Here is a 27,156-nt window from a genome sequence, read left to right as displayed (position 1 = left end):
TATAATGAAAGGTAAAGTCAGTCTAAGGAACTGTGCCCATAGTAAAGGATGATGAAAAGATATGAAAACTAAATGCAAGGCATGATCCTGAACCAAGAAAAAAAAAAATATTATAAAGGACATTGTGAGGCAATTGGCAAATTTGGTAGATTATAGTATTGCATCAAGTTTCCTGATTTTGGTAGTTGTACTGTGGTAATGTTAAACATGTTCTTGTTCTTTAGATATTCACATCCATGTGTTTATAAGTAAATTATAAGTAAAAGAATATCCTGTGTACTGCTTACTCTCAAATGGTTCAGAAAAAAAAAAAACACTGTATGTAGAGAAATAAATGATAAAGCAAATGTGATCATGATGCCTATTGGTGATTCTGAATGAAAACTACCCTGGAATTATATTCTTGCCCCTTTTCTGTGAGCTTGTTATTTCCAAATAAAAAGGTTTTTAAAAAGGAAGGTATCCCAGGCACACCAGGCTGCAGCCTTGGGCACTGCAGTGCTGGGGGCTATGCATGGCTTTTGATGACACCTCCTGTCACCCAGACTCTCAGCTTTAAGTGCTACTAGAGGAACTCAGTGTGTGACGGACGCCAAAACTATCCTGGGTTGACTCACAAAGGTAGGATGAGTCAAGGCAATGAATTTTCTTTTGTCATTTTATTTACTCCAATTTTTAAAAGGTTTTATTTATTTATTCATGACACACAGGAAGAAAGGGAGGCAGAGGGAGAGCTCAGGACCCCGGGATAGCAACCTGAGCCGAAGGCAGACAGTCAACTGATTGAGCCACCCAGGTGTCTCTATTTACTCCAATTTTGAAATCAAAATCTGGCGTTCCTGGGGCACCTGAGTGGCTCAGTTGGTTGAGCATCTGACTCTTGATTTAAGCTCAGGTCATGATCTCACAGTTGTGGAACCAAGCCCCTCATCAGGCTCTGCACTCAGCTGAGTCTGCTTGAGATTCTCTCTCCCTTGCCCTCTGCCCCTCCTACTGCTGGTGCTCTCTCACAGAACAAATAAAATCTTTAAAAAAATAAAAATAAAATACTGGCATTTCTTGCATCCTAGGGCTCTCTGTGGTGGAGGGAGGGAAGGGGAACATATCCAAATGTAGTGTTTTCTGTGGGTAATCCGGACTGCAGATTTTAGTACAGACAATGTTCATTTATCATTGATGATGTGGTTACATGTTCCCCAACAAAGGCAGGCCAAGATTTCCCCCAGAATCAGCCTAGTATCTTCCCCATTCCCCAAAGGAAGAAAACTAAGTTCCCAGCAAGGGCTAAGGTAAGGGCCAGAAGTACCCTGGGCTCCCTCTGCCAAGGTTAGTGATTTCAATGTACAGAAAGTCGCAGATTGTCCGAGCAGCCTGGATACGGACCTGGAGCAGAAGATGTCTCAGCACCCCTCACCTCTGTTTCCAGGTCCTGACCATCCCAGGGCAAGAGGCAGCCACCCTGCTATTCTCATCTCTAGAAAGGGAAGCCCACACAACAGAAGGGCTGGGGCTGAACCCAGAGCCCCCTCACTCCAAGCCCTGTGCTCCCCTCCTCTCACCTGCCCTACCACCACACAGTCCCATTCCTCCGGTCCCCAGGGGTTGTTGGGGACAGAAGGCCCCTCCCTCATCCCCCTCAATGTTCCTCCACTCCTCCCCCTCCCATCACTAGGGTGTCCAGGACATTGTGTGACTCAGGAAACAGCTCAGACGTGAGGCTTGCTTCAGGCAGAGGAGGAGGAAGGGGCTGTGGGAGCAGGGGAGGTAGCTCCTGCCCCAGTGAGGGCTCTGAGAGTCCTTTCCTGAGGAGGTGGGAGGGGATCTGGGTTTGGGGCAGGGGCTCTGGAATGCAGCCCCCTTCTCTGCTGCTGCTGTTGCTGTGTCACTCGGTTGTCAAGACCAGAGGTGAGGCAATGGGGTGGGAGAGTGAGGGGACCCACCTTCCTTAAGAGGGTGTCGGTGGGTTGGGGGCAGAGGGCCAAGCCTGGTGCTTTGAGGGGACACTGGATGGAGGAGAGTTTCACCCCCTTGCCCAATGCAGGGAGAGCAGACTCTGCCACCGGAGCTGCACAAACAGGCTTTGGGGCCTGAGCCAGGGGCGGTAACTGTCAGAGGAATGGCTAGGAGGGTGCCCGCTCCCAGAGAGAACCCAGCTGGGACAGGGGGCTCTTGAGATGGCGTTTAGGAGGTGAAGAGGGAAAAAACTGACCACCTGCTAGGGGAGGCGATGACAAGAAAGCAAGAGATGGAGACATGGGAAGGTCAAGGGCTCTAGGACCAAGTCCCTTTCCCGGTCCAGCTGTCCCCACCCCCGATGGCTCAATGCTGGGCTCTTCCGGGAGGAAATCCCTTCAACGTCTCAGCCATTCACCTTCCTGGAGTCCCCAGGGCCCCCTCCTGAGCCCTGTTGTCAGGGCTTCCGGGATGGAGTCTGAGGCTGGGCTTGGGAGGCCTGGGCTTGGGAGGCCAGAGGATAAACAGGAAAGGGGGTGGGGATTAATAGCGAAGAGGATCTAGAGGCCTGGGCCTGGGATTGGGGGGGCGGGGGGGGGGGGCACTGGGGCAAGAGCACCACTTGGGGACCAGGAACAGAGGCAGTGGTCCGAGAGAGCACGCGTCCCGCTGCTACAGGCAGGTCCCTCCAGAGCACCCAGAGGGGGAAATGGGGAGCACAGTACTCCCCAGGCCCATCCCATCCTCATCTCCATCCCTAGTGCTGCCGTGTGGGGACTCCCCAGAACCCTGTGCCAATGGAGGCACCTGCCTGAGCCTATCTCAGGGACAAGGGACCTGCCAGTGAGTGTGCCTCCTGGGACTGGGAGACTGGAACGGGGAAGGAGAGCAGGGTGGAGGGGGGACTGGGAAGGAAGGAGAAAGAGAGGAAGTAAAGGCTCTGAGGGAGGTGGGAGAGAAGGCAAAGAGGGCCCAGTGAGTAAGCTGTCCTCTCTCCTCCCCTGCTCAGGTGTGCACCTGGCTTCCTGGGTGAGACTTGCCAGTTTCCCGACCCCTGCCAGGATGCCCAGCTCTGCCAGAATGGGGGCAGCTGCCAAGCCCTGCTTCCTGCCCTCCCAGGCTCCCCTGGCCTTCCCTCTCCCTTGGCCCCCAGCTTCTCCTGCACCTGCCCCTCTGGCTTCACCGGCCAGAGGTGCCAGACCCTGCTCAAGGACCCCTGTTCTTCCTTCTGTTCCAAAATGGGCCGCTGCCACATCCAGGCCTCAGGCCGCCCACAGTGCTCCTGCCTGCCTGGATGGACAGGTGAGCACTGAGGGGGAAGCGGGGTGGGGGGGGGGACAGGAGCAGCTGGCTGGGAAAGATAGAGCTGGAGTCTGAGATACAGGGAGCCCTTCTGAGGACAGAGGCTGTGCGAATCAAGAAGCTGACTCTTGCTGACGATTTACCTGAGACTGACATTCACCAGCATGGCTGCACCGATGGTTAAATGTTGAAGTCTTTCCAAACTTGTCCGTAAATGTCTCCTGCCATAGCCCCTTTTGGTGCACCACCCTGGCCTGTTTCCCTGGCCCCTCCGTCCAGCAGCCAGAGGGTGTTAACATACCCAGCACAAGGTGGGGGAGGGGAACCTCCAGGATTCTGCATTATGGTCATCTGGATGGTCTCTATTCTGAGGAGTGGGAGCCCAGAGCAGCACCTGGATAGATGTGCTGGTGGGAAGTGTAATGAGCGTGGAAGGGCTCTGACCCAGAGAGAGGAATGGGTGTCAATCCTGGGAAGAAGGGTGCAGCCCTGGGGCAAGGATGTGGGGAGAGTGGGGTGGTGGCAGGAGCAGGGTATGCTAGCCTGAGGAAGTAGGCAGGGGTGCAGAACAGCCAAGGGCCTCAGGAGAGGAAGGCTCCTCTGACCTACCAGGACGGAGGGGACTGGACAGGGCAGTGAAGGCCACATGGGTAGGGAAGTGCTCTGTGAGCAGTGGACTAGAAGGGAGCTCCTCAAACTTGCTGAGGCACAGCAATTACCTGGAAAGCCCTAAACATACTGATGTCCACATCCCAGAGAGGCTGATTTAGTGGGTCTGGGCTGTGCCCAGGCATGGAGACTTTTTAACTGTCCAGGTAATTCTGAGGACTTGGGGGTGAGAAACCAGGCTGTGTGACAAGAAGGATCACAGTGGCAACTTGCCCAGCCCTGTGCTTGGAGCAGGGGTTCTGGGAGCCCTTCCCCAGGTCTGGGTGCCAGCTCACCATGGATGAGACCTGTGCCCTTGCACTAACTCTCTACGTCCTTGGTTGTCAGCTGATGTCCACACTTCATAAGGTCATTGAGAGGAGGAAAGAGAGCGATGCTCAGGAGGCACTGACATAGCTCAGTGCCAGGGGCCACCACCGCCATTGCCACTGGTGCAAACGGCTGAGAGGTGCGGCTCCTTATCACTATCTGGAACCCTGTAGCCACCTAAAGATTAGGGAACCCAGACAAGAGAGGCCAGACAACCGTCTGAGGGTGCAGAGCCTTGTGGCACAGCAGTGCTAAGTCTCCTGCCTGCAGTGGCCGGGTGCTTTTCACCTCCCCACCAAGGAAAGGTCCCCACTAGAAGGACCCAGATTTGCTCAGGTAGGGCCAATCTGCCATATCCCCACCATCAACGACACGTTCTATTTTCCAGAATGGCAAATCCGAGGCGAGGGGTGGTGAAGCAGGGCAAGGCAGGTATGGGAGGAAATGGAAGGAAACATGAAAATCAGACACAGAGATAATCCAGAGTGAGAGCTGAGTTATCTCAGATGAGCTGGGTTTTGTGCAGAACTACAGGCAGCCCCCTCTGCCCTCTGCCTCAGGTGAGCAGTGCCAGCTTCAGGACTTCTGCTCAGCCAACCCCTGCATCAATGGAGGAGTGTGTCTGGCCACACACCCCCAGATCCAGTGCCTCTGCCCACCTGGCTTCGAGGGCCATGCCTGCGAACACGATATCAACGAGTGTTTCCTGGACCCGGGACCCTGCCCCAAGGGCACTTCCTGCCATAACACCCTGGGATCTTTCTGGTGTCACTGCCCTACTGGGCGGGAGGGTCCGCACTGTGAGCTTCAGCCAGGACCCTGCCCCCCTAGTGGCTGTCCCAATGGGGGCACCTGTCAGCTGGTTCCAGGGAGAGATTCCACTTTCCATCTCTGCCTCTGCCCCCAAGGTGTGTCCTCACCTGCAGCCTCTCTCTCTGGGTAGGGAGGTTCCCTTCCCTCAGCTAATCTCATGACCCCATCAGGTCTCACAGGCCTAGGCTGTGAGGTGAACCCAGATGACTGTGCTGGGCACGAGTGTCAGAATGGGGGCACTTGCCAGGATGGGCTGAGCACCTACACCTGCCGCTGCCCAGAGGCCTGGACAGGTGAGTCGTGCAAGCCAGGCCCATGGCACCTGCGGCCCAGATGGTCAGCCCCGGCCTCCCCTCCTCACAGGACTCCCAGCTCCAGCCTTTGTCCCCTTCCTACCCTGCCCCCCGCAGGTTGGGACTGCTCTGAAGATGTGGACGAATGTGAGACCCAGGGTCCCCTTCACTGCAGAAACGGGGGTACCTGCCAGAACTCGGCTGGCAGCTTCCATTGCGTGTGTGTGAGTGGCTGGGGAGGCACAGGCTGTGAAGAGAACCTGGATGACTGTGCTGCTGCCACCTGTGCCCCAGGATCCACCTGCATTGACCGCGTGGGCTCCTTCTCCTGCCTCTGCCCACCTGGCCGCACAGGTGTGCCAGAGGGCGTGGGAGTTGGCGGTAGAGATGACGAGCGCGAGAGGCACCAGCAGGGCAGCTGGGGCAGCTGCGGCCCCGAGAGCCTCACGCCCACCCTGCCCTCCAGGACTCCTGTGCCACATGGAGGACATGTGCCTGAGCCAGCCGTGCCACGGGGAAGCCCAGTGCAGCACCAACCCCCTGACAGGCTCCACACTCTGCCTTTGTCAACCTGGCTACTCAGGGCCCACCTGCCACCAGGACCTGGATGAGTGTCAGATGGGTGAGGCATCCCCGCATCAGATCCTCTCTGAGCCCCCCAAGCAGCCTCTGCAAATTGTCTTTCAAACAAAAAATATAACCATCTCTCTTCTGATTTTGTCCGGATCTGGCATCTCTTCCCTGCACGGTCTTCACAGCAGTGCTCAGCCCTCCAGGTCCCAGTTAGTTCATCTCTGTCTTAAAGACACTGGCTCTTTCTCTGATTTGCTCTCCCCTGCCACACTCTGGCCCTCATGCCTTCCCTGGCAGTCTGACCTCTTTGCCCTTCCACTGGGGGCTCCTGTGGATTCCTGACTCTTCTCTCCTCCCAGCCCAGCAAGGCCCTAGTCCCTGTGAACACGGCGGCTCTTGCCTCAACACCCCCGGCTCCTTCAACTGCCTCTGTCCCCCTGGCTACACGGGCTCCCGCTGTGAGGCTGATCACAATGAGTGCCTGTCCCAGCCCTGCCACCCCGGCAGCACCTGCCTGGACCTACTCGCCACCTTCCACTGTCTCTGCCCACCAGGTACTAGATGCAGGGGGCCTTGGGTAGAGGACACAGGGGACTCATCCTGAACCCACGAGACATGACCCCTGCAGAACACAAACGGCCCCAGACCAGTTGGGGTCAGTTACCAAAGAATGCTTCTCATCTCCCTGCCCCAGATAAAATCTCCAGGAAACCTATGGTTCCTAGGAGAAGGGCTGCCACAGATGATAATGAGCTTGTGCACTGCTCAAGTCTGGGGGTGAGGGGGAAGCATTCATTTCATGGTCACGTAAAGTGCACAGCCTGGTCCGCTGTAGACAGAAGGTGGTCGAGAAAGGGCAGCACGGCAGCAGCCTCTGCTCATGCCAACTCAGAATGTCCCTCCTAATCAGAGGAACTCTCCCCTGTAGTAATTGAGTAGACCCTTAAAATCCCAAAGCCTATATGCTTCAATTTGGTGCAAGAGGAAAAATAAATGCCACAAGGCTGCACCTACCTCCAAGCTAGTTCTTTTTTTTTTTTTTTTTTTAAGATTTTATTTATGGGCAGCCTGGGTGGCTCAGCAGTTTAGCGCCGCCTTCAGCCCAGAACATGATCCTGGAGACCCAGGATCAAGTCCCGCATTGGGTTCCCTGCATGGAGCCTGCTTCTTCCTCTGCCTGTGTCTCTGCCTCGCTCTCTGTGTGTCTCTCAAGAATAAATAAATGAGCCTGGGTGGCTAAGCAGTTTAGCACCGCCTTCAGCCCAGAGCATTATAGAATCCTGGAAGTAGGAACTATATACAATTTATCCTTTTTAATTTTATTCATTCATGAGAGACACACAGAGAGAGAAGCAGAGACATAGGCAGAGGCAGAAGCAGGCTCCATGCAGGGAGCCCAATGTGGGGACTCAATCTCGGGGCTCCAGGATCACACCCTGGGTCAAAGGTAGACGCTCAACTGCTGAGCCTCTCAGGTGTCCCTCCAAGCTGGTTCTAAGAGGGAAAAAGTTCTCCCCAGGGACACAGAGACAGAGCCAATATCAGGAAGCTGAATGAAACCAGAAAAATACTAGCTTACTTAGTGCCAGGTACCACCTAAGCATCTTCCATGCATTTTGTCATCTCTGCAACAATCCTATGAGGTCAGCATTGTAGCTGTGCCCATTTTACAAATGAAGGAACTGAGGCACAGGGAGATTAAGTGAGCTGTCCAGCTAGTAAGCAACGGGGCAAGGATTCAAGCCCAGGGCTTCCATAGATTTAGCCACTACACAAAACAGCCTTCCTCAATTGAGCAGCATCCAGAGTAAAAAGTGGAGAAAACTGCCCAGCAATCCAAGGGCCAGGGATAGTTACCAAGATGCCCCAGGCAAGAAGTGGGAGGCAGCTGAGGTCTAGAGGCCGAGCCAGTTTCAGGTCAGGGTGAGAATGATACCAGGACAAGCCCAAAGATGCAGGACAGATCTGGGACCAACCAGCTTCCCAAATGCCTGCTCAGGAAGAACAAGGGGCTTGGCTCCCCTTCGAGCAGATACCCATTTGTCTCATTTGTGCCATGAGGACCTCCAGGCTCATTAGCCCCACTGGATGAGCCCACCTTCTGTGCAGCAAACGGCCCCAAAAGGTACCTCCTTGCGGCTCCCACAGGCCCCAGCAGGTGCTGTGCTTCCTGAGCCTTTATATCTGAAGAAGGCAGAGCCTCACACAGCAGGGTAGCAGGACTGCGGGCTCATCTCCCCAGCCCGCAGTCAGAGAGCACCCTGGGAGGGGCTGCCTGACAGGGCACATGCTGGTTCTAGAACCCAGGCCTCCTTGGCAGAAGGGGTGAGGGGCCCAGTCAGGCCAACCCAGCTGAGCCTCAGCCCACACCACACCTCCATGTCCTCAGGCCTAGAAGGGCAGTTCTGTGAGGTGGAGACTGACGAGTGTGCCTCTGCTCCGTGCCTGAACCAGGCTGACTGCCACGACGGGCTCAACAGCTTCCTCTGTGTCTGCCTGCCCGGTGAGTGCATATTTACCTAAACCACCCTTTCTGGCCCTCCTCCAGAGTCCTCAGTAGGCTCTCCCTGTTCCTAGGGATCCTGGGCTGGTCTTGGCACTGGTCACCCTGGATACAGCGAACACTGCCCCAGGCCTTCCTTCTCAGCTTCATCAGATCCCTCTGTTCCCTGCTATGATGATAATGGATGTTCCTTGATTATTTACTCCATTACTATTTACACTTGGTTGTGTACTTTTCAGGCATTCCCTCGTTTAAACCTTTCAATGACACCATAAGATAGGTTGCATTATTCCCCTTTTACAGAGGGAACTGGAGCCTAGAGAGCTTGAGTAGCTTGCTCAAAGTCACACAGCTGGCAGGTGGCTGAGCATCATCCTGCTGGCATCTCCAGGTGTCTGCCTCTGGGAAGCCTTCCAGGTTCACTCTGTTGAGGGGAAGGGCCAGGACTTGCATTTATGCTTTTGATACAATGTATTTTCAGCATTGACACAAATATCCAGTTATGCTTTATTTATGTGAAGAACAAAGCCACCAAGTTATGCTCTGTTAATGTTCTGAAACCCAAATCACTACTTGAGAAGCCCCCAATTGGTGCCTTCACTATATAATGAAACATGTAGACGAACCCCCAAACCAAGCCATTGGAAACAAGATTCTCTCCATTGCAATTTGTAGCAATGTTATTTCCATATATGTAAATGGAAGGCTAAAGATCAGTATTGACTCTAAATTTCTTGTTTGAATCCATGAAATCATACCTATATAGCTCAGTCACAACTATTTGTAACAAACTCCCTAATAACTCTAGAGAAAGTCGGAAGGGAGGGAGGAAGGAAGGGAGGGAGGGAGGGAGACAACTTTGCAATCTCTCCCCACTTGCTTCCTGCCCCACCAGGATTCACAGGCTCCCAGTGTGAGGAAGACATCAATGAGTGTGCAAGCTCTCCCTGTGCCAATGGGGGTCAGTGCCAGGACCAGCCTGGATCTTTCCATTGCGAGTGTCTCCCAGGTAAACCAGAGCTCACACACTGGAGGGGAGAGTGGGGGCAAAGGGCAGACCTGCATGCAGCCCTCTGACTATCCTGCTGCGCCATAGGCTTTGAAGGCCCACACTGTCAGGCAGAGGTGGACGAGTGCCTGAGTGGCCCCTGCCCCACTGGAGCCAGCTGCCTGGATCTCCCCGGAGCCTTCTCTTGCCTCTGCCCCTCTGGCTTCACAGGTCAGCAGGGGAGGCGTTAGAAAGGACTGGCAGGATAGTTGAGCCCATTTGGGGTGGAGCAGAGGCTATTGCTGGGCATTTGAGGGTTGGGATGTGAGAAGAAAATGAGACTGGAACTCCTCCAAGTTATGCAACCTGAGTGCTGACAGCAGGTGTCATTGGTAGAACCCAAACTGGGCCAAACAGGAATGGTGTGATCCAGGGTTCAGAAACTGGAAGCCATCTGTGCACTTACTTAGCAAGAACGTATTAATATCCTATGCCCCATACAGATATAAGCAGAGTAAGAAAGCTGCTCTCAACTGGCTTTAAATATAGTGCAGAGAGACCAAGAAGTCTCTTCTGGGCAATGGCCCAGAGGTGCTCTGAGAGAGGACTGCATAGGATTCAATAGGAGCACAAAGGACCAGCCAACCAGACTAGAGATGAGAAAGCTTCATGGAGGAGGTGATGGCTAAGCTGAGTCTTCAAGAATGGGTAGGAGTTTGTCAAAATAGAATGACTGCATGTTTTAGCTGCAGGTAACTGATGCACAAAGGTGTGGACGGAAGAAAAGCACATCCCCACTTAAGGAACCACAGAACGTCCTGAGTTTAGGGTGCAACAGAGTGAAACTGAGGAGCACGGCAGTTGTAGGAAAATCGTGTCATGCAGGGCCCTGTGTGTCATTCTGAGGAAGTTAGCCTGAGGTAGCAGGGAACCACTGAAGCACAGGTTCATGGGGAGTAAGCAAGTCATATGTAAGAAGTGGCTTTGGTCCCATTGAGGATATGGAGGGACTCTGTTTTCTCTTTGACCCATCTCCACCCCAGGTCATCTCTGTGAGGTTCCCCTGTGTGCTCCCAGCCTGTGCCAACCCAAGCAAAAATGCCAGGACAAGGCCCACTGCCTCTGCCCTGATGGAAGCCCTGGGTGTGCCCCCATTGAGGACAACTGCACCTGCCACCATGGACATTGCCAGAGGTAACCTTCCAGCCCCTCCTCATTTTTACTGTCCTCTGGGTCCTCCTCAGTTAGGGCAGGAGAAGACAGACAGTGAGGGGCAAGCTGGTGGGAAATGACCAAGAGGGAAGAGGAAGGAGATGGCAAAGTGCTGAGGTCACAGCCAACATGAAGGCGCAACTAGTGAGTGCTATCCCATGGAGGAGGGAGTTCATAAATCATGGGAGAAACAGAGGGGTAGGCGGTGAGAGCAGAAAGAAAAGCACCAAATCCCAGGGCCAACTCAACATCCATTAGACAAACACTGGGCACCTGCTATGTGTGGATACTTTTCAAGGCACTGGGGGAACCACACATAACAAAAGAGACAACATGTCTGTTCTCATGGAGCTTTCATTCTAATGAGGAAAGACAGACAATAAACAAGTTATGAGAGACATATGTACATGTTCACATGTATATTATGGAAGGGGGACAATGCTGAGTGCAGAGCCAATGAAGAAAGGAGCCAGAGTGTCAGGGCTAAAAAACAAGAGGTCTTAGGGGGCTGACCAATGGGGAGGGGATAGAGAAAAACACTAGAAGAAAAAACTCTCCCCTTTCTCTTTATGACCAGATCCTCATGTGTGTGTGATGTGGGCTGGACAGGACCAGCATGTGAAGCAGAGCTGGGAGGCTGCATCTCCGTGCCCTGTGCCCATGGGGGGACCTGCCATCCCCAGCCCTCTGGCTACAACTGCACCTGCCCCCCAGGCCACACAGGTGAGGCCCTCCCTAAACCACAGGCATTCTGGGCTGGCTACTCTCTAACCAAGAGCAGTAAAGACATGTGTCCAAGGACTCTGGGTCTTGGTCACCACCAAGGAGAATGGAACAGAGACTGCAGGGAATGCAGGTGATGTGCAGAAGGTGGTGAGAAAAGAGGTTGGATGGGGGAGAACAGGGATGGGGATGAGGAAAAGGAAGGAGAGGGAGGTAGAAGAAGACAAGAGAGAAGAGGGTTCCCTTTCTCAGAACCTCCTCATTTCCTACAGGCCCTACCTGCAGCGAGGAGGTGACAGCTTGTCACTCAGGGCCCTGTCTCAACGGTGGCTCCTGTAGCCCCAGCCCTAGGGGCTATTCCTGCACCTGCCCTCCAAGCCACACTGGGCCCCGCTGTCAGACCAGCACTGACCACTGTGCCTCTGGTGAGTGCCTGCTGTGTCCTTCAGCTGGGCCACAGAGGAGAGAGGAATTGGTCAGGGTGTGTCTATGCTATAAGAAAAACACTTAATTGAGCACCATTATGGGATGCTCTTTTGATGGGGCCAGCAGGGAGGGCATGTACGTCCTGTGTGTGGTGTGACTGAGGTCACAGGCCAGGTTACGGGCAAGGAACCCAACCCCTCACAGCCTCCTCTCTCCAGCCCCGTGCCTCAATGGGGGTACCTGTGTGAACAGGCCTGGCACCTCCTCCTGCCTCTGTGCTGCGGGCTTCCAGGGCCCCCACTGTGAGGAAAGGACCCGTCCCAGCTGCGCAGACAAGTGAGCAAAGACCCCTAGAGGAAGATTGGCCTTGGCCCCTTGGCCCCTTGGCCTCCATGCCTCTCCATCTCCTCTGGAGAGGCTGCCTCACATTCCATACCCCACATCCTTTCACACTGCCTCCCTTCCTGGCTCCCCATCTCACCATCACGTCACATTCCCTCCCCTTTGATGGCCTGGACTTCCTCCCACTGTGCTCTGTGTCTGTCTTGTTCCAGCCCCTGTAGGAACAGGGCAACCTGCCAAGATGGCCCTCAGGGTCCCCACTGTCTCTGCTCCCCTGGCTACACGGGAGGCACCTGCCAGGTGAGGAGGGGCACTAAGCCAAGTGTGCTGAGGAGGGTGGTGGCTGGAGGGCTCTAGTGGAGGGTCTCCAGGACTAGAAGACAGAACTGGGAGCTTGGAAGGATGTGGGAGTGGAGGTCCAGCTTGAGGTTTGCAAGGAATAGGAGGAACAAAAGAATCTCTGATCCCAGAGACTGTTCTGGGATGTGGGCATCAAAGAAAACCAGGGTGGGGTAGGGGGGCTATCACCTGGCCCCAGACCATTCAGGAGAGAGTCTGAGAGCTTAGGATTTTGAGAAGCTGGTAGAAGACCATCCCTGGGCCTCAAAACATAATATTCAGCTCTGTCTCATGCTCCTTCCCAAACCTCAGACTCTGATGGATTTATGTGCCCAGAAGCCCTGTCCACACAATTCCTACTGCCTCCAGACTGGGCCCTCCTTCCAGTGCCTGTGCCTCCAAGGATGGACCGGGCCTCTCTGCAACCTTCCACTGTCCTTCTGTCAGAAGGCTGCTCTGAGCCAAGGTACTAACCCAAGGACCAAGTGGGGAGCAAACAAAGAGAGAAGGGTGTCCCCCTCTACCTGAGCCCTAAAGGCATCCACACACAACACTTGGCCAAAACAACCAACTAAGACTCAAAGTAACACAGAACAAACACTATTAGTGATTCTACAGCTCAACCCTCAGGGCAGCCTAACACAACTCAACACAACTCTAGCAATACCAACCAGTTTAGCCAATAAGACTCCAGTTGAAACAACCACAGGGGGATCCCTGGGTGGCGCAGCGGTTTGGCGCCTGCCTTTGGCCCAGGGCGCGATCCTGGAGACCCGGGATCGAGTCCCACGTCGGGCTCCCGGTGCATGGAGCCTGCTTCTCCCTCTGCCTGTGCCTCTGCCTCTCTCTCTCTCTCTCTCTCTGTCTGTCTCTCTGTGACTATCATAAATAAATTAAAAAAAAAAAAAAAAGAAACAACCACAGGGACACAACTCAATGAGAAGCAACTGAACTCTGTCACTATCATCATAACTCAACCAGAGTGGATCATACTTAATAACCCAATGGCCCTCAACTCAACAGCTGCTCCCCACTCACTCTGATGTTATGTCAACTCCCCTTGTGAAAGAATACCTCCCTCAACCAAATGAGGCTGACCATGAGCAGAACTCAGGAAGGAGCCTCCTGTGGGGTGAGGGGATGGGAATCATAGCAAGAGAACATCAGAGGATGCAAATTCAGGGGACAGACCCAAGTCATTAGTTAAACCCCCACCTGAAGTTTCCTTTGAGTTCCTTCTTGCTTGAGACTTGTTTTAAACCAAGGATATGGGTGCTTATGATGATCTAATAAGCTTAACAAGAGATCCTCTCTCTCCATTCTGGCAGAACAAGCAGGAGGGGGATCTTGATATTATAACTTCTTAGCACCAGGAGTTACTGAGGGCTCAGGCTTCAAGTAGCCTCCACCCACCCCAAGAATGTTCGCGATCTCCAAGAGCCTCTCAGCTCAGGGTCTGTGGCCCCTGAGAACCTTTCCACTCAACTGAGCCTTTTCCATCCCTCTTTGCCTTTCTCCTCAGGCACAGCAGCTTCTTCCCTATGCCAGAACGGAGGCCTCTGCATTGACAGTGGCTCCTCCTATTTCTGCCACTGCCCTCCTGGATTCCAAGGCAGTACCTGCCAGGACAGGGTAAACCCATGTGAGTCCAGACCCTGCCAACATGGGGCCACCTGCATAGCCCAGCCCAATGGGTATCTCTGCCAGGTAAGCAGGTCTTGAGAAGAACAACGGGGAGGGGTGACCGGGGGGACCAGCTGTGGGAAAAGTACCTGGGCCGGGCAGTGATATAGTCATCTCCTTTCCTTTCTTTACCCCACACATCCAACCTACCACCAGCCCATGCCCTTTGCCTCCTAAATCTTTCACCACTCTGTCTTTCCTCCTTCACCCTTTGTCCCACTGCTCCATCCGGCTTTGTTTCATACCACCTGGGCACCCTGAGGATTACCTCAGTAATCCTTCACCCTGAGGATTACTGTCCCCAGCTCCATATTTGTCGGCCTGTAGGCTCAGCCTTTACTCTGTTACCAGGGTGCTCTGTTGAAAATTTTAAGTTGACCTGTCACTCCCTTCAGTGGCTGCCCACCTCTCTAACCCTGAAGTTCAAAACCCACGTGACCCAGCCTTGCCCACCTCTCAGGTCTCATCTCGCCCCACCCCCACCCTCCTTCTCTCTGCTCCAGCTGCTACTGGCTTCCCTACACACCCCATCTACTGGCTCTTCCAGCCCTTCCCCATACCTCTTCCATTGGATGGTGCCCAAGAGGTGCCTTCCTCAGGAGAATGTCCCTAGCTTCTCTCCAGACTGGGTTTGGGCTTCTCTTTGGTGGTTCTGGTCACTGAGCAACAGAGGCAAAGCTAGGATTCAAGTCTGAGTAGCCTGATACCTATACTCAGGACCCCAACTTTGGGATTAAGCATCTGACTCTTGATTTCAGCTCCAGTCATGATCCCAGGGTCATGAGATGGAGCCCTGAGCCAGGCTCCTGGCTGGGCTTGAAGCCTGCTTGGGATCCTCTCTCTCCCTCTCCCACTGTGTCTCCCCCATAACCTCTATCTCAAAAAAAAAAAAAAAAAAAAAGAAAGAAAAAAAACCCTGACTCTGGATAAAAAAGCCTGATGCAGATCCCCTAAGCATTCTCTTTAACTTTTCAATTTTATTTTTTAACTTTTTATCATGAGCATTTTCAAACATATACAAAAGAAGGGTACTAATTAGTAGTAAACACCCCTGTGCCCAATACTCAGCTTTATCTCCCCTTTCCTGAGACTCCTTCCCTCAGACATCCCCAAAACACCCCGCTCGCCTGCTTCTCCCAACCCTTTGGCCACTCCTTGGATTCTCCATAATTCCCGTTTTCTTCACTTTTCTGAAGCTTTCCTGGTAGTGTGTCTCACACACTCTCTTTGCTCTTGCAAGAACTCAGCACATGGTACAGACCTCATCAATGACCCTCCCCCCTGGCAGAGTGGTATAAAACAAACCCAGAAGGCTTCAGGGTACTGGTTAGGAAGTCACAGACTTGTGCTGCATCCCAGCTCTGCCACCGACCAGACTTGTGCAAGTCACTCAGTCTTTCCAGGAATCAGTCAACTTTTCTGTAAAGTGAGAATCAAATGAGATAAGACACATGCAGGGTTTGGGGGAGAGTTTCATGAGGTTGTGTATGAGAATCATATAATACATGCTAGTGGTCTCTTGCCTCTGGCTGATTGAGAGCAGGGAGGAGTTCTAAATTTCTTCATATCCCTAGTGCCTACAACAGAGCCTGGCACAAAGCAGGCATTCAATAAATGCTTCCAAATTAATCAGTAAAGCCTGAAAGAACCTGGCGGAGGTGTGGCTAGGGGAGGGAGGTCTTACCAAAAATTACCTCAGTGGCAATGTGTCATAGGATGCTTTGGGGCTGCTGGAGGGGTTAAGTTGCATGCTACTGAATGTGTATCATGGAGTTGAGATGGAAGGGTTAGCTACACAGGGCTGTGACAGATGGTGAGTTGAATGATGTTTTGAACTGGAAGGTGGGGACGGGACACAGGGCAAAGGATCTTGAGCTAGGTCCCCCGTAGTGTTGGGACGGCCCAAATGACTAGTTCCCTGTCTGACCCTCTTTGCCGGCAGTGTGCCCCAGGCTACAATGGACAGAACTGCTCAAAGGAATCCAACGCTTGTCAGTCCCAGCCCTGTCACAACCATGGGACCTGCACCCCCAAACCTGGAGGCTACTATTGCACCTGCCCTCCAGGCTTTGTGGGGCTGCGCTGTGAGGGAGACGTAGATGAGTGTCTGGACCGGCCTTGCCACCCCACAGGCACTGCAGCCTGCCATTCTCTGGCCAATGCCTTCTACTGCCAGTGTCTGCCTGGATACACAGGTGAGGCCTGGGAGGGTGTGCGCAGGCACTTTTGTGGCACAGCTAAGCTCACAATCCCCACCTAGTCATTGTGTCCATCCCCCTGTCTCTAAACCCCACCCCAGAGAACATGCCCCAGGATCCCTCTACCTGTGCAGGTTAATGCTGGGTCAACTCCCAGGAATGAGCTAGGAAGGAAGCACTGACCAAAGCAGTGTGTGAGGTCTAATCCCACCCCACCACAGGCCAGTGGTGTGAAGTGGAGACAGACCCCTGCCAAAGCCAGCCCTGCTCCCATGGAGGGTCCTGTGAGACCACAGCAGGACCACCCCTGGGTTTCACCTGCCACTGCCCCCAGGTGAGTGTCTACAAAGCTGTCTTCTCTTTTGCCCCTAACACTGATGCCAGGTGAGAATGCCTGAGCTGGGATCCTAGAGGTGAGCCCAGGGAGCACTGGAGTGGGAATTACCCATGAAAGCTAGCCCCTGTTCATGGTGGTGAGTGACTCTTCAGATGCAGTTGAGGGAGAAAGCAGGATCAAGTGGTAGCATGAATGGAATTTTCAGAAATCATAAGCACTGCCTAAGGAAAGGCCCCAAAGTCAGGCTGGATGACAATGAATAAGGTCTTTCACCTCTGTGTGTATGTGTGTGTTTATGGACCTCGGATGCATGATATTGGGTTAAGTCTTATGCATGTGTTTATGGACCTCAGATGCATGACACACTAACATCATTGGTGTGTTCATGTCCTTCTTCATATTATCCTTACAACATAACACCTATAAACGTAACCTAATTACAACAGTAACAGTAACTCATGTGTACTTCTGTGTTCCTCCATCCTGTTCTACTTCCAGAGAGAGAAAACGTATATAACACTGTGTCCAAGGATTAAGAGAATCTCAGTTTAATTACTACTGCTCTGTAAGGGCTCAGTCTCCCAAGTTGTTGCACACAGCTATGGCTCACCCATTTTCACCACTGTGTAGTATGTCCTTGTGTGAAAATACTACGGACCATGGTTTCAACATATATAAAGTGATGAATCTGATGCTCTCTGAGGCCCCTTCCAGATATGAGACTCTAGGACCCTCTGAATTATCTTAACCCTTTGCAGGGGCGAGACAGGGGATGAAGAATACAAGGAGCTTCCCCAACATCTCTCTCCTCTCCACAGGGTTTTGAGGGCCCCACCTGCAGCCACAGAGCCCCCTCCTGTGGCTTCCATCACTGCCACCATGGTGGCCTGTGTCTGCCCTCCCCTAAACCTGGCTTCCCACCCCGCTGCGCCTGCCTCGATGGCTACGGGGGCCCTGACTGCCTGAACCCACCGGCTCCTCATGGCTGTGGCCCTCCTTCTCCATGCCTACACAATGGCAGTTGCTCAGAGATCCCTGGGCTGGGGCCCCCAGGCTTCCGATGTTCCTGCCCTCCCAGCTCTCCAGGGCCCCAGTGCCAGAGGCCCGGAGCAAGGGGATGTGAGGGCAGAGGTGGAGATGGGGCCTGTGACGCTGGCTGCAGCGGCCCTGGAGGAAACTGGGATGGGGGAGACTGCTCCCTGGGGGTCCCGGACCCCTGGAAAGGCTGCCCCTCCCACTCCCGATGCTGGCTCCTCTTCCGGGATGGGCAGTGCCACCCGCAGTGTGACTCTGCAGAGTGTTTGTTTGATGGCTATGACTGTGAGACTCCTCCAGCCTGCACGTGAGCCTGAAACCCTGACTTGGGGTTGGGGGTGGGTGGAGGGCAGGGGGAGGCAGGGGGAAGAACACAGATGCCTCTGGGTCTCAGTGTGAACACAGCCTCAAGCTCTGGGGAGTTTCTACCCAAATAACCGTTGCTCAATAGGGGTATAAGACACTAGGGTCCAGCCCTGGGGAATAGGGCAGCATCAATATTTAACATGGGGACCAGGAAGAAGGGCATTGCCTCTGTCCGAGCTCCTCTCTAAAGGTTGTGGGAGCTCTGAGCTCAAGCCTCTCTCTCTAAGCCCAGGTGCCACGGAGCATCTCCCCTAGCAAACAGCACCCCTGAGGGAGAAGGGTCTTGGTCTCTCCTTCAGGGAGATAAGAAAGCTTGGGAAGGCAGGGAGAGGCAACAGTCTTCGGAGACAAAGGTGTCACAGACATTAGAGTGACTAGACTATCTGCCACCCAGGGCCTGCCTAAGCCCATTGCTCGAGAGCTTTCCCCATTTAGCAACCAGTGCCCTAGAGGCAGTGTAATATAACAGGCAGCTCTCTGGAATGAGGAAGGGAGTCAGGTTCCTTTGGGGATTCTGAGTCCCCCTCTCCTCACCCCACAGTCCAGCCTATGACCAGTACTGCCACGATCACTTCCACAACGGACACTGCGAGAAAGGCTGCAACACCGCGGAATGTGGCTGGGATGGGGGTGACTGCAGGCCTAAAGATGGGGGTTCGGAATGGGGGCCCTCCCTGGCCCTGCTGGTGGTCCTGAGCCCCCCAGCCCTGGACCAGCAGCTGCTGGCCCTGGCCCGAGTGCTATCCCTGACTCTGAGAGTGGGGCTCTGGGTAAGGAAGGATAGTGATGGCAAAGACATGGTGTATCCCTATCCTGGGGCCCAGGCCGAAGAGGAGCTGGGAGGAACCCCGGACCCTTCACATCAGGAGAGAGTAACCCCTCAAACACAGCCTGTAGGCAAGGAGACAGACTCTCTCAGCACTGGGTAAGGAGGCCGGGCAGAGGGATGGGGCGGACATTAGTTTTTTAACGGGTGGAAGGAAGGGAGCCAGGGACCAACACAGGGGTCTCTGAGGCACCTCCCCCACAGGTTTGTGGTGGTGATGGGTGTGGATTTGTCCCGCTGTGGCCCTGACCACCCTGCATCCCGCTGTCCCTGGGATCCTGGGCTCCTGCTCCGCTTCCTTGCCGCAATGGCTGCGGTGGGGACCCTGGAGCACCTGCTGCCAGGACCCCTGCTGGCTGCCCATCCTCGTGCTGGCACGGGTAGGTGACCCCCACACACACTTCCCCTTACTCTGCTCCCAGACCCACTTTCATGGCAGAACCAGCAATGGAGGCCAAATGACACAGGACTGTAGGGACCCCAAATATTCTGTGTGGAGACTGACCCCCGGAACCTCTCATTCTTCCAATTGTATCTCCTCGTGGCCCATCTGCTCTTCAATATCCTTCCTTATTTCCCTAAGTACTTAACCTTTATTATCTGGTCTATCCTCTACTAAATCCAATCATCCCTCTGATGGAGGGTTTGATGAACCGCTCACAGTACATAGAAGAATCCTAACCCATTTAGCACTTACTACATGCCAGGCTTTGCTCTAATTATCAACTCATTTAATCCTCCTGACAATGCCATGAGGCAGGTACTATTATTATTACCACCTTACAGATGAGGAAACTGATGAAAGAAGTCACTGCACTTGCCCAAAGGTCTCACAGTAGTACCCAGACTCCCCAGAAATGGTCTCTCTTTTGTGACTATGTCTCTCCCACCAGTACCACCCACCAACCAGCTTCCCTGGCCTTTGCTGTGCTCACCAGTGGCCGGGGTGATTCTCCTGGCCCTTGGGGCTCTTCTCGTCCTTCAACTCATCCGGAGGCGGCGCAGAGAGCACGGGGCCCTCTGGCTGCCCCCGGGGTTCATTCGAAGGCCTCGAACGCAGCCAGGTCCCCGCAGACGCCGGCCTCCCCTGGGTGAAGACAGCATCCGCCTCAAGTAAGAGTGAGGAGGAAAAGGGCTCGGGGAGGGGACTCTTCCCTGTGGAGATATTTATCATCAGAAGTTGATGGCAGAGGAAGGAGACAGAGGAAGGCAGGCTGCTGGAAATCCTGGGGACCCTGAAGGTCCTCTAGCCAAACACCCTCTTCCAGAGCCCTGAAGCCAGAGGCAGAAGTTGATGAGGATGGAGTGGTGATGTGCTCAGGCCCTGAGGAAGGAGAGGAGGTGAGCCTGCTGAAAACACTGGGGCAGAAATGATCCTGAGGTGACGGCAGAGTTGAAGGGACAAGTCACCTTCCTTCACTGATCCTTGTTCTGATCCCTAAGGCTGAAGAAATGGCCTCACCCTCCAAGTGCCAGCTCTGGCCTCTGAGCAGTGACTGTCAGGAGCTCCCCCAGGCAGCCATGCTGACTCCTCCCCAGGAATCAGAGATGGATGTCCCTGACGTGGACACCCGTGGACCTGGTATGTGAGCCAACCCAGACCAAGCAAAGGAAAGCTCCCTTTGACTCTTTTAGAATCACAAAGCCTTTTGATATTAGAACTGAGAAAACCAAAATTAGGGTTACTGCCTTAGAATAGTGACACTCAAAGTGTGGTCCCAGGACAGACGAATGAGCATCACCAGGGAAATTGTTAGAAATATAAATTCTCAGGCTCCACTCCAGAGCTACCGGCTCAGAAATCTGAGATACTGGGGAATTCATGTTTTCACCAGCTCCCCAGGTAAGTCTGATACAGACTCAAGGATGGGAACCACTGCCTTGGAATGTTAAAGAATTAAGGCCTACTGGTCCTTTTACAGACAAGGAAACCGAAGCACAAAGTCAAAAAAAGTCATTTGACTGAAGCCACACAAAAGCAAGAGCCAGAGCTGGGCTTCCTGACACCTGGGGCTGATACTCCCTGAGCCTCCATGTTCTCCTCCTTCCCCAGTTATGTCCTTTTGATTGACTTGTCTCCCATTCCTCATGTCTCCCACCCACAGATGGGGTGACACCCCTGATGTCAGCAGTTTGCTGTGGGGAAGTGAAGTCCAGGACCTTCCAGGGGGCATGGTTGGGAAGCCCTGAGCCCTGGGAACCTCTGTTGGGTGGAGGGGCCTGTCCCCAGGCTCACACTGTGGGCACTGGGGAGACCCCCCTGCACCTGGCTGCCCGATTCTCCCGGCCAACCGCTGCCCGCCGCCTCCTTGAGGCTGGAGCCAACCCCAACCAGCCAGACAGAGCAGGGCGCACCCCTCTTCACACCGCTGTGGCTGCTGATGCTCAGGAGGTTTGCCAGGTCAGTGCACCCTGGGGCCGCTACAGGGAAACTGGTAAGTAAAGCTGGGCAAAAGCATCCCCTAGGGTTTGTCAGAGAGGAAGATGATGTGAGATTGGGCGTCTGAAAGAGAAACAACAGATGGCTGAGTATGGATTTGGAGTGGCGGGCCTGAGCTAGCAGTCCAGGACACGCCGGAATCACTGGCCCTCTCTGGACCCCCAGCTCCTACTCCGCAGCAGACAGACTGCGGTGGATGCACGGACAGAGGACGGGACCACAGCCCTGATGCTGGCCGCCAGGCTGGCGGTGGAGGACCTGGTTGAAGAACTGATTGCAGCGCAAGCAGATGTGGGGGCCAGAGATAAATGGGGTACGGATCTGGAGAGGGTGGTGGTGTGCTCTGGAAAAGTGGCACAGGTGGGGTGTAAGATGCACAAAAGGAAGCCCCCGAGGGACCCACTGGAGACTGGGGGCTTCCCTCTCACCTAGCTTTTGGGTGGTAGGGGCCCCTTCCCCTCCCTCCTCGCCTCAGGCAGAGGAAGGAGCGTCCGTGGGGGGAGGGGTCTGGCGGGGAGGTCTCCGGTCCTGCCCAGCCCAGAACAATGTCCCATTGTCCCTCCCGCGCGCGGGGGACGTCACTAGGCTTCCTGCCGGCCGGCGGTCACCCGGTCACCCGGGCAACGCTTCCGCCTTTGAGGCCGCCCCGAGGCCCAAAACCGGAGTCCGTGGGAAACAGACACGCAGGCGTCTGGTCCCCGGGCTCGGGCTGACAGTCCCCCACGTCGTCCCCCAGGAAAAACCGCGCTGCACTGGGCCGCCGCCGTCAACAACGCCCGGGCCGCCCGCTGCCTCCTGCAGGCCGGAGCCGACAAGGACGCCCAGGACGGCAGGGTCAGAGCGGGACGGGGTCCCCACAAGAGCAACAAGCCAGGGCGAGGGAGCGCGGAGAGCGCGGAGGGGGCGGGGCGGGGCGGGCGGGCGGGCGACCGGGGCGACCGGGGCGCGGGGAGCCGGGAGCGCCTGCGCGGTGGGTGCGCCCTCGCCCCGCCCCTGGCCTCGCCCCGACCGCCCCGCCCCCCGCTGTTCCCGCGCCGCAGGAGCAGACGCCGCTGTTCCTGGCCGCCCGAGAAGGCGCGGTGGAGGCCGCCCGGCTGCTGCTGGGGCGGGGAGCGGCCCGAGGACTGAGGGACCAGGCGGGGCTCACGCCCGCGGACGTCGCCCGTCAGCGCAACCACTGGGACCTGCTGGCGCTGCTGGAGGGGGGGGGGCCGCTGGAGGCGCGGGCCCGCGGGGTCGGCCCCGGCCCCGCCCCCGCCCCCCGCCCCCGCCCCCGGGCCGCGTCGGGAAGCTCGCCCCCGCGCGCGGGTGGGGCCGTGCCGCGCGGCCGGACGCTGTCGGCGGGGCCGGGCCCGCGAGGGGGCCACACCCCGTCCGCCGCCGGGGCCGCCCGTGGGGGCGGGGCCTCCCCTCGCGGCAGGCGCCCGTCGAGAGGAGGGGCGGCGGGCGGCGCGTCTCCCGGGGCCCGCAGGCTTCCTGCAGGCATGCGCGGGCCTCGGCCCCACACCGGGGTCGCGCGAGGAAGATCCGGGGTCGCGGCCGGGGGCGGGGGTGTGGCCTCGGCTGACGACTGGCCCTGCGATTGGGTGACCCTGGGAGCCCGCGGCCCCACCTCCAACGCCTCCTTGCCGATCCCGCCTCCTTGCCTCACTCCGTCGCCGGAGCGGGGATCCCCTCGACTTGCTTGGGGACCCCCAACCCACGAAGTAATGCCTTTAAACACGGGAGGCGAGGGTCAAAAATAGGACACTACGAGGCCGGGACTCTAAAAGTGAACATCCATGATAGGACAGTCTGGAAGGACTCCAGATTTCTAAGATCCTGGAACCCCAAAAGTGAAGGGTCCTATGATCTCCCTCCCCAAATGAGTGTACGCCCACGCATTCTCTTCACACGGAAAAGGTATAGCCCTGGAAAAGGGGCTTAGGGTGCTGAAGGAAGAGGGCCCAGCCTTCTCCCAGAAAATAAGGGTGAGGGGCTACCGAAGGGTGGAGTGGGATTGGGGAATTACCTCTGAACTGGAACCAATAACTCCAGACATATAAGATGTAAGACAGTCTTTCCTGTATATGGTACCCAACGGAAGTCTCTATTACCCATTACCCCCAGCACCCACAAACGGCTAACAAATATTTATTGAGTGCCCACTGTATGCCAGGCACTGTGTAGGTGCTGAAGTGGGGGGCCAAAGGCCACTCCAGCTGATGACTCCTTGCACTCTCTCCACTTCCCTTTTCAACAAACCATCACAGGGATGAAGCACCACTCTTCTCATCACCTCTATCACTATTTAAAAACCTCAGATCTGTCACCCCATAATAAAGCTTATCTGAAATGTTAACTTTTTTTTTTTTTTAAGAGTGGGATGGGAAAAAATATGGGAATGGCTACATAGTGTTTTCAGAATTTTGCGCCCTAAGATCAATGTCATCCCTTTGGATGGAGGTTTTAAGTACAGTTTCAAGAGCAAGAATAAGTAGAGTTGAGGGTACTGTGTTAATTTGGGGTATCATCTGAAAGCAAGAGTCTGGTAGCCCAGGGAGAAACCACACACACACACACACACACCTTCCTCCTCTTCCAAGGGCATTTAATTATTCCTCAGGCCTCAAGATGAAGATGCAGAGAGCATCTCAAACATTATCCACCTTTCAGAAACCTGGTTACACCTCTTTAATGGTGATAGGCCTGAGACATGGAGGCATGAGGCATTTTGAAAGCTAATAGTAACTTATCATTTATTGAGCATTCCCTATATGCCAAATACTTTTACACATTTAATCCTCACATCAACTCTATAGTAAGGTAGATGCTAAAAAAGCTCCATTTTGCTCTGAGAAACTGAGGCACAGACATTTTATTTGCCAGAGACTGCAAGCATTAAGTGGTAGAACCAGATCTCTTTATTACATTTCATGCTCCAAGCCACTCAGCTGCAAACATAATATGGCTGGTTGCCATTTAGAGGTCCCAAAATATCTCTATCCTGCTCCCACCCTGTGCCAGCCAGCCTGACCAGCAGTGAGACCAAGCCAGAAAGGTGGTTGTCTCCCTATTCCATTCCTACATCTTTTATTCATGGCCAGAGGAAAGTTTCCCCTGCCCCTTGGCTCACATTTGGTACATATCTTGTCCCCTGAATAGACTGTAAGCACCTAGAGGGCAGGGATAACTATTTGATAACTCCATATTTATGGAATAGTGTGTGTTGGTTGGCACCACTGCTAGGGGTATGTGTACATGTTTCATGGCCCAATATCCCTGGATCTGAGTCCTCTGCTTCCCAATGCAACCATGCCCCTCCCAGTTCCCATAAGTCTGCAGGAAACTGGGATACAGGGAAGGGTCAAAGCCTACATTGGGGTCCTCTTAGGAAAGGGACCTGAGGAAGGGAGAGGGGCTCTGAAGAGCAAAACCACTTCCTGTGTAGCTAGTTCCTGTGTTGACAGAAAGAGCTGAAGGGGAGGAGGGGAGTAGAGAGAACAGAGCCTGGCCTTGGGGGGGTCTACTGAGCCTCTGGAGACGAGGAGGCCAAGAGTCCTTCCCCACCATGAACCTCCTCCACTACTGCATCTGGAGGAGCTTTTCCCAGTCTCTGTGTTCCCCTGGGGCAAGAGCGGTCAAGCAAGCAGTTTGGGTGGGAAAAGAGAACTGGAGGAAGTTGAAAGGGATGGGCGGGGCCAGTGGGGGGGCTGACCAGGAACCCAGCTTCCTGCTCAGTACCCAGGCATCCAGCCCCTGGCTCACCCCCACCCCTTCCAGCCCCCACTCCCCTCAGGAACCTAGAGTTCCAGCCCTCCTTCCAAATCCCAGCTATCCCTCCCCCATCAGTTTCTCTCCCCCCAGGGGATGGAGGCCGAGAGACCCCAGGAGGAAGAGGATGGTGAACAGGTGAGCTGCGCACTGGGTCGGGGAGGCTAACACTGGGAGAAAGGGAGGTGATGCGACATAGGGCAGAGACGTACTGACAGGGGATTCAGGGGACTTGGAAGGGCTTGGGCAAACTGAGGCAGGAACAGAGACACAGAGAGAGGAAATGGGCTGTTGGCCCACCACTCCCCCGCCTGACTGGACCGGATGTCTCCCAGCATCAAGGCCCCCATCAGGATGAGCAGGACTGGCCCCCTGTGAATGCCACCACTAGGCCTTGGCGATCTGCTCCTCCGTCCCCTCCTCCTCCAGGGACCCGCCACACAGGTACCCTCACCCGGCCAGGGAGCTCCCTGACCTTGGTGCCCACATCCTTCCTGATCCCATTACCAAGGCCATTCCCATCGTGGGCCCTCTCTCCATCTCCTAACTCCCCACTACTCCCCCTCAGCTCTGACCACAAGTTCCTAATCACCTTGCACCACCACCCCTCCTGTCTGCCAATTTCTCTGGGTCTCTGAGCCCTACCCTTCCTTTCCCCAGCCCTGGGGCCCTGCTCCGCCTCCCTGCTCTCCCTACAGACTGAGCTCCTTCTGGATTTGGTGGCTGAGGCCCAGTCCCGCCGCCTAGAGGAGCAAAGAGCCACCTTCCACATCCCCCAGAACCCCCCAAGCATAGCCCCAGCCCCACTTCGGCCTCTTGAGGAGAGAGAACAGCTCTACAGCACTATCCTCAGTCACCAGGTGAGACGCCTCCCCAGAAGGCAAGACCCAGGCTTGCCAGTTCGTTGGCCCTTGTTGTCTTTTGGGCCCTACTCCTCATTTCCCCAGCATCCACCCCTTTGCCAGGCCTGATCCCCCCCATCCCCATCACAGGTGCCCTATAGACCCCTTTCATCAGCCTTGGCTCCTTTCAGGGCCTATTCCTCTTAAAATATTACCGACAACCTCCCTTCCCTCTACTCCAGAGCCAGCGGATGGAAGCCCAGCGGTCAGAGCCTCCCCTACCCCCAGGGGGACAGGAGCTCCTGGAGTTGCTGCTGAGAGTTCAGGGTGGGGGTCGAATGGAGGAGCAAAGGTCTCGGCCCCCCACACATACCTGCTGAGACTTGAGCCCCTCCCCCCCACCAGGCACTCCGCACTCCTGGGGCTCAAAGCTGGGCAGCCCATTGCATGCCCTCTTCTCCTGCTTGGCAGGGGCGCCAGAGACTGAAGGACCTGGGAGAAATCTCAATATTCATCACCCTCATCCACCTTTCTGGGGAATAGAGGGGGTAAAAGTCCACAAACCCTGGGAATAGTCAAGGTAGGATGGTCATTTGACTCCCTTCGCCAGTACACGGCAGTTTGAAGAGGTGAGAGGATCCTAGCCACTGAGGGACACCCCCTCCTCTGATCCCAAGAAGTGGCTGGAAGTCTTGGTCCTGAGCTGTGGAGACACCCCAGTCAGACACCCATAAGGCAGAATCTGAGGGCTCAGGCCTCCATCTCCCTAGAAAAGGCAAATCTCCCAAGGTTAGGGCCTTGAGACACATTAAGAAGGGAGACAGGGCATTGCAAAAGAGACAGACCATCCTCCCACCCTACCACCAGCACCCCCAGCCCCCAGGACTGAGGGGCCTACAGGCTGTGAACCGACACTTAGCACTGCCCACCCCGCCTCCCCACTGCTGCTCGAGTCTGATGTTCTGGTTGTACGAATAAACGTAATTATCCTCTGGACTAAAAGAAGACTGGTGTTGAGGGCTGTGGGGGAGGGGTACGGGGGGGGGCAGGAAGGTGAGGCCAGAGGCCGCCTCTCTCCCTAGCCTGGCGAGAGGCCAGCTCCCCTCCCTGGCTGGTTAATTACTGGCTCATTAAGCAGCGGCTGGAGACTTCCCTAATTATACCCCCCCAGCCCCCCTTTCCTGGTTTTAATTAAGTATAACAGGGAGGGGAGTCATTAGGACAAGAAATA

The 27,156-nt window shown here is 55.0% G+C and overlaps 3 protein-coding genes across 7 annotated transcripts in view; 2 read left to right on the top strand and 1 right to left on the bottom strand.

Annotated features, from left to right (window-relative positions):
* The window catches only part of LOC112641361 (butyrophilin subfamily 3 member A2-like), a 57,118-nt gene extending 37,152 nt beyond the window's left edge, over positions 1 to 19,966 (bottom strand). Inside the window, 3 exon segments of the mRNA XM_035697896.2 lie at positions 14,689 to 14,787; positions 15,434 to 15,547; positions 19,826 to 19,966. The gene's annotated coding sequence lies outside the window, so the exon portion shown is untranslated.
* On the top strand, positions 1,700 to 23,671 carry NOTCH4 (notch receptor 4). Of its 4 annotated transcripts, none has more exons than XM_035697881.2 (30): positions 1,700 to 1,905; positions 2,963 to 2,982; positions 3,213 to 3,255; positions 4,794 to 5,141; positions 5,217 to 5,339; positions 5,457 to 5,693; positions 5,806 to 5,961; positions 6,272 to 6,466; positions 8,302 to 8,415; positions 9,311 to 9,424; positions 9,512 to 9,634; positions 10,447 to 10,597; positions 11,193 to 11,338; positions 11,611 to 11,763; positions 11,983 to 12,100; positions 12,319 to 12,406; positions 12,758 to 12,911; positions 13,968 to 14,152; positions 16,071 to 16,323; positions 16,548 to 16,660; positions 17,482 to 18,005; positions 18,606 to 18,989; positions 19,095 to 19,270; positions 19,784 to 20,003; positions 20,159 to 20,231; positions 20,334 to 20,472; positions 20,996 to 21,291; positions 21,496 to 21,643; positions 22,067 to 22,164; positions 22,371 to 23,671. In XM_035697881.2, the coding sequence occupies exons 1-30, from the start codon at positions 1,848 to 1,850 to the stop codon at positions 23,073 to 23,075; spliced, it is 5,655 nt and encodes a 1,884-aa protein (XP_035553774.2). In that variant the 5' UTR covers positions 1,700 to 1,847; the 3' UTR covers positions 23,076 to 23,671. The 4 variants fall into 4 exon arrangements, with proteins under 4 accessions (XP_035553774.2, XP_025274077.3, XP_025274078.3 ...); XM_025418292.3 differs by adding an exon at positions 2,715 to 2,796 and having other exon boundaries at positions 2,963 to 3,255; XM_025418293.3 differs by lacking the exon at positions 4,794 to 5,141 and adding an exon at positions 2,715 to 2,796 and having other exon boundaries at positions 2,963 to 3,255.
* Positions 23,672 to 25,017: 1,346 nt separating this feature from the next.
* Positions 25,018 to 26,930, top strand: GPSM3 (G protein signaling modulator 3). Of its 2 annotated transcripts, none has more exons than XM_049091969.1 (4): positions 25,018 to 25,221; positions 25,419 to 25,527; positions 25,744 to 25,943; positions 26,397 to 26,930. In XM_049091969.1, exons 1-4 carry the CDS (start codon positions 25,180 to 25,182, stop codon positions 26,466 to 26,468), a joined length of 423 nt encoding a protein of 140 aa, XP_048947926.1. In that variant the 5' UTR covers positions 25,018 to 25,179; the 3' UTR covers positions 26,469 to 26,930. The 2 variants fall into 2 exon arrangements, with proteins under 2 accessions (XP_048947926.1, XP_025274082.1); XM_025418297.3 differs by having other exon boundaries at positions 25,024 to 25,221; positions 26,168 to 26,930.
* The last annotated feature ends 226 nt before the right edge of the window (positions 26,931 to 27,156 follow it).

This window comes from Canis lupus, chromosome 12, assembly GCF_003254725.2.
Source record: "Canis lupus dingo isolate Sandy chromosome 12, ASM325472v2, whole genome shotgun sequence".
In the NCBI taxonomy this organism is placed as follows: domain Eukaryota; kingdom Metazoa; phylum Chordata; class Mammalia; order Carnivora; family Canidae; genus Canis; species Canis lupus.
Note: the sequence above shows the minus strand (reverse complement) of the source record. Positions and strands in the feature narration are given on the sequence as shown.